General features: G+C 37.7%; 1 protein-coding gene across 1 annotated transcript in view; it reads left to right on the top strand.

Annotated features, from left to right (window-relative positions):
• The window catches only part of LOC110332901 (zinc finger protein 431-like), a 12,967-nt gene extending 9,478 nt beyond the window's left edge, over nucleotides 1-3,489 (top strand). The window contains exons 2-4 of the mRNA XM_021214254.2: nucleotides 87-213; nucleotides 405-465; nucleotides 2,005-3,489. Of these exons, the coding sequence (XP_021069913.2) occupies nucleotides 87-213; nucleotides 405-465; nucleotides 2,005-3,433 (1,617 nt within the window). The 3' untranslated portion in view covers nucleotides 3,434-3,489. The remainder of the gene's footprint in view (nucleotides 1-86; nucleotides 214-404; nucleotides 466-2,004) is intronic.
• Nucleotides 3,490-6,463: the final 2,974 nt, after the last annotated feature.

The following is a 6,463-nucleotide window of genomic DNA, read 5'->3' on the forward strand; positions in this document are numbered from 1 at the left end:
AAATATAAAATATATTATCAGTGAAGCATATTTACGGTGATGTTGGAATCATGGTTTCTGTTGTACATATGTATGGAATATTTTAGGATGCAGTGACCTATGATGATGTGCATGTGAACTTGACTCGAGAAGAATGGGCTTTGCTGGACCCTTCACAGAAGCGTCTCTACAAAGATGTGATGTTGGAGACCTACAAGAACCTCACTGCTATAGGTAAGATAGTGAATTTTCTTTCACTTTTTAAAATAAGAGAACAATTGCTTCCTTGTTACTGATGCTTTTCTGTAAGTTCAATTGAGAATGAAAAAGAGTGAGGTGAATAAATCAGGTTCACTAAAGATAGTAACTTAAATTTTTCCTAATTTCCAATAATATATCATATATTTTCTGATACTATTTTTTAGGCTACAATTGGGAATACCATAACATTGAAGAACATTGTCAAAGTTCTAGAAGACATGGAAGGTAATTTTCATATGCAAGTTGGTATGAATTTGCCTCTGAAGAAATGTTAACATGTCCTGGAAGTTTTAAGAAAAGCAACAGTATAAAAAGTACTTCTTTAAGTATATTGATGATTATTTTTTTAAGATTTATTTATTTATTATATATAAGTAGGTACACTATAACTGTCTTCAGACACTTTTTCTTCTCACTCCGGCCCCGCTCGCTTGCTGTAGCTGTCATCAGACACCCTAGAAGAGGCATCAGATCTCATTACAGATGGTTGTGAGCCATCATGTGGTTGTTGGGATTTGAACTCATGACCTTCAGAAGAGCAGTCGGCACTCTTAACCACTGAGCCATCTCTCTAGCCCAGATGATTATTAAAAGCTCACAAATCCATGTACCTCGATGTCAGGTGTCTGATTTGTGTTTGCAAATCTTGTCTCTATGAAAGAAGACAAGGAAACAATGCCTTAACAGATATTATCATCTGAATCATAGTCACATTACAGCTACTCTGTAGAACTGCCAATCTATATTTAGTTTCATACCACTCACATATTTCAATATATTGATAGATAGATAGGTAGGTAGATGAATAGACAGAAAATAGGTTATAAGTATATGTTTCTAATAATAAAATATTACATAGTAAAGTAGATTATTCATATAGTAATATTGCTAAGTTTAAGTGAGAAGGGCAGTTTATAAGAGTCAAGAATATTGTTTGGGAGAAACCTTAATCCCTATACCACATGTCTATGATGAACAAAAAGTCAAACTGTGTGAATGCAATGTGGAACTCTTTCATTATTCTTCTTTTAAAAAATATATCAGCCGGGCGTGGTGGTGCACGCCTTTAATCCCAGCACTCGGGAGGCAGAAGCGGGTGGATTTCTGAGTTCAAGGTGAGCCTGATCTACAAAGTGAGTTCTAGGACAGCCAGGGCTACACAGAGAAACCCTGTCTCAACCCCCCCCCCCCNAAAAAAAAAATATATATATACACACACACACATATAATCTCATGAGTCACAATGGATACAAGCCATGTGAACATAGGGATATTGAAAGAAGCAATGTACCTCTGTCTCCTTCCCAGAACAATTAAAATATATGTAGTAGTCCCCATTTGAGTAGACTTTCTCAGTGTGATACAAGTTTAGAATTAGTTGGTCTTCCAACTTCATTGAGAATATATCCATAAACTCACTGCAGAAAATCCCTATGAGTACTAGAAATGTGGAAAATCTTTTCTGCTTGTCCTGGTTTACTTTGCCAATGTAGTATGCAAATGTGTATTTCACAATATAAGAAAATTTATGAATGTACTCAGTGTGGTAAAGCTCTGAGCTCTTCCATTTTTCTTCAAATATGTGAAAAATCTCATAGAGAAAACAGATGCTACAAATGTAAGCCATGTAATTACACTCTTACCATTTCAGGTATCCCCAAAGATGCAAAACAACCCATAATGAAGGGGAAACCATGAATGCAAACAAAGTGATAAAACCTTAAGATGTGATTCCTCTTTCACATATGCCAATTATCTTTGCAGGCATGAAAGAAGTCATACTGGAGAGAAACCCTCTGAATACACTCAATGTGGTAAAGCCTTTGCGTGTTACAGTTATCCTCAAAGGCATGAAAGAATTCATACTAGAGAGAAATCCTATGAAGGTATTCAGTATGATGAAGCCTTGGTATATCACAGTAACCTCCAAACACATAAAAGAACACATCCTAAAGAGAAACCCTACAAATGCAATCAATGTGATAAAGCCTATTCACAATATAGTCATCTCCAAAGACATAAAAGAAAACACACTGGAGCGAAACCTTATGAATGTAAGCAATGTGGTAAAGCCTTTGCATACCATTCTGAACTTCAGAGTCATGAAAGAATTCATACTGGAGAGAAACCCTACAAATGTAATCAATGTGATAAAGCCTTTGCACATCATTGTAATCTTCGAGTGCATAAAATAATACATACTGGAGAGAAGCCCTACAAATGCGATCAATGTGATAAAGCCTATTCACAACACTGTAATCTCCAAATACATAAAAGTACACATACTGGAGAGAAGTCCTATAAATGTAATCAGTGTGGTAAAGCCTTTGTATATTATGGTCATCTTCAAAGACATAAAACAACACACACTGGAGAGAAACCTTACAAATGTAATCTATGTGGTAAAGCCTTTGCATCTCATCGTTATGTCCAAGTACATAAAAGAACACATACTGGAGAGAAACCCCATGAATGTAATCAATGTGGTAAAGCATTTGTATATCATGATCACCTTCAAATACATAAAAGAACACACACTGGAGAGAAACCCTATGAATGTAGTCACTGTGGTAAAACCTTTGCAGCTCAACGTTATCTCCAAGTACATAAAAGAACACATACTGGAGAGAAACCCTATGAATGTAATCAATGTGGCAAAGCTTTTGCATCTCATAGCTATCTCCAAGTACATAAAAGAACACATACTGGAGAGAAACCCTATGAATGTAATCAGTGTGGCAAAGCTTTTGCATATCCTGGTTATCTCCAAGTACATAAAAGAGCACATACTGGAGAGAAACCCTATGAATGCAATCAATGTGGTAAAGCCTTTGCAGGTCAAAACGTTCTTAAACGACATGAAAAAATTCATACTGGAGAGAAACCTTACATATGTAATGAATGTGGTAAAGCCTTTGTGTGTAACACTAGTCTCCAAATACATAAAGCAACACATACTGGAGTGAAGCCTTATGAATGTAAGCAATGTAGTAAATCCTTTGCCTCTCATGGTCAACTTCAAAGTCATGAAATAATTCATACTGGAGAGAAACCCTACAAATGTAATGGATGTGATAAAGCCTATTCACGACACAGTCATCTCCAAAGACATAAAAGAACACATACTATGAATGTAACCAATGTGATAGAGCCTTTACAGGTCACAGTGATCTTCAAAGGTGTGGTAGTTTGAATATTCTTGGCCCATGGCAAGTGGCACTATTAGGAGTTGTGGCCTTGCCGGGCAGTGGTGGCACACGCCTGTAATCCCAGTACTTGGGAGGCAGAAGCAGGCGGATTTCTGAGTTCAAGGCCAGCCTGGTCTACCGAGTGAGTTCCAGGACAGCCAGGACTGCACAGAGAAACCCTGTCTCAAAAAAAAAAAAAAAGAAAGAAAAAAAAGAAAAGGAGTTGTGGCCTTTTTTGAGGAAGTGGATCACTATGGCAGTGGGCTTTGAGAGCCTATGCTTAAGCCCCACCCAGGGCAGAAGAGTCTTCTGGCTGCCTTCTGATCAAGATGTAAAACTCTCAGCTCCTCCAACATCATGTCTGCTGGACACTGCTATTCTTTCCACCTTGATGATAATAGACTGAACCTCTGAATCTGTACAGAATCTTCAAATAAATGTTGTCCTTTATAAGTGGTCATAGTATTTTTTTCACAGCAATAAAACCGAGACTAAGACAAAGGGCATAAAAGATAACACACTGAAGAGAAACCCTGTAAATGTGTTGAATATGATGAAGCCTTAAGTATTCAAACTTCCATTCACTGAAACCCTGTTAATGAAAGCAATGTACAGCCTTTGTCCTTCAGTTATCACTGAATGTAGAAAATAACACATACTGGAGAAAAGCCTTATGAATCTCAGTGTGGTAAAGTCTGTTTTAAAATCTGCAAAGATCCATAACAATACAAACACCTGGTCAAAGTAAATACCAATAATTACTGTAATCAAGCTGTTTGGGTTAAAAGGTTAGGTGTTAGGGTTAGGTGTTGGAGGTTAAAGGTTATGGAGTTAGGATTGGGATTTAGGGTTAGAGGGTTAAGGTTGGAGAGTAAGGGTATTAGGGGTTAGGGTTTAGGAGGGTTAAGGTTAGGGGTTAGCGTTGGGGGTTAGGTTAAGTTAGGGATAGGTGTGTTAAGGTTAGGTTAAGTGTTAGGTTAGGTGTGTTAAGGTTGGGGAGGTAGGGTTAGCAGTTAGGGGTTATTGTTAGGGTTATGGGGGAAAAAAAATGCCAGCAGTGATTCCTTTTATGGTTCAGGTTAGGGTTAGCTTTAGTGTTAGAGCTTAGAGAGTAACAGAGAGAGGCATTACTTTTAGGGAGGCAATAGGTTGGCTGGGGAAAGATCAGTGCAGCTGGTGGTCCTGGACCAACAATATGAGACCCTGAGAACAGGATCTGAAGAATATGAGTTAGTTACAAAAGAGGATTGGAGCTTATTCAAGAAGGGGGGAATGAGGGAGCCTAAAGGGTTTTCCAGTCCTACACCCTCCTTACAGCTTCCCCCTCCTGCCTGGAGTCAAGGCTAGGCCAAGATTCCATTCTCCACTCACAAGAACATTCTTGAGTAAAAACTCAGAATGTGCTGACTGATAGTTACCTGACCCTCTGGAAAGTCTCAGGTAGAGTTCAAATATCTGTCATGTTTGCTAGCCAATAGGTTTAAAGGTCAATATGCTTAGCCAATAAGTTTGAGCTGTAATCTTGCTGGTGTAACCTGTGCCCCTAAAAAGTATAAAAACTGCTTGTAATAGCCACTTGGGGTTGCCTTCTTATTAACTTGTCTTGATGCTCTGGAAAATAAACCTCTTGCTTTTGCATGGGGGTGGGGAAAGAAGTCCTCTTTGAAGATGAGCTTCACTTTTATAAGGTTGACAATAAAAACTAAACAAAAAAGCTCAACAACAAGAAGAAGAGAAAAACCCAGCATGTTGTTTTCTGACATTTCCTGTACTTCACTTCCCCGAGAAAGAGTGGGGCCAAAAAGTTTCTGATTCACGTTGGGCTGTAGTTAAGGACAATAACACAATTACACAATTTTCTCCCATTTAATTTATTTTAGACATTTAATTCCAGCAAACCTTCAGAGGGCAGAGGGGAAATTCCTTTCATCCCTCTCATATTCTACCCTGCCCTGCTGCACATCAGCTCAGTGGCTTACCAATGGCAAGGTTTTAGTGCAGTATTTTTTTTTAAGTTCAGAGGTACAGTGTTTCTGAACAAAAAGAACTGCACTAAGTCCATTATTAGACACTAAATAGTTTTGAGAATAGGTTTGATATTTTTTTATAAAGAAAAAAATTTTTATTAATTTATTTATTTAATGCATATGAGTACACTGTAGTTGTCTTCAGACACACCAGAAGAGATCAATGGATCCCATTACAGATGGTTGTGATCCACTATGTGGTTTTCTGAGAATTGAACTCAGGACCTCTGGAAGAGAAGTCAGTGCTCCTAACCCCTGACCTATTTCTCTAGCCCTTGATAATCTTTCTTTCTTTCTAGCCCTTGATAATCTTTCTTTTCTTTCTTTCTTTCTTTCTTTCTTTCTTTCTTTCTTTCTTTCTTTCTTTCTTTCTTTCTTTCTTTCTTTCTCTTTCTCTTTCTTTCTTTCTTTCTTTCTTTCTTTCTTTCCTTCCTTCTTTCTTTTCTTTTCTTTTCTTTTTTCTCTCTTTCTTTTCTTTTCTTTTCTTTCTTTTTTTTTTTTTTATGGTTTTCCAAGACAGGGTTTCTCTGTATAGCCCTGGCTGGCCTGGAACTCTGTAGACCAGGCTGGTCTCGAACTCAGAAATCTTCCTGCCTCTGCCTCCCGAGTGCTGGGATTAAAGGCGTGCACCACCACCGCCCAGCTTGATAATGTTTCTTAATGAATCCATCCTATAATTACAGGGTAAAGCAAGATTTGCTTTCAAAACTTAAACAGTTGTGAAGCCATTCAATAACAACTAATATTTCATTCACAGTTTGTCAAGCTGCTTGTGCATGTCTCATGCTGCCATGTTTAAAAGAAGAAAAGATGTTTTTACTTCCATGAAAGTTGTAGTGGATACATTTTTTGAACCGAAGTTCTAATGATGTCTGTATTCACCAGACTTTAAGGCAAGGGAAAAAGAGACCCATACTTTTCAAATTATTTTTAACACTACAACTAAGAGCTTTAGTTTAGAAATGGGTAACATATTCCAAGAAAAGTTTTTGATGAGTTTCAGTGAGC

Source organism: Mus pahari, chromosome 15, assembly GCF_900095145.1.
Source record: "Mus pahari chromosome 15, PAHARI_EIJ_v1.1, whole genome shotgun sequence".
NCBI lineage: Eukaryota > Metazoa > Chordata > Mammalia > Rodentia > Muridae > Mus > Mus pahari.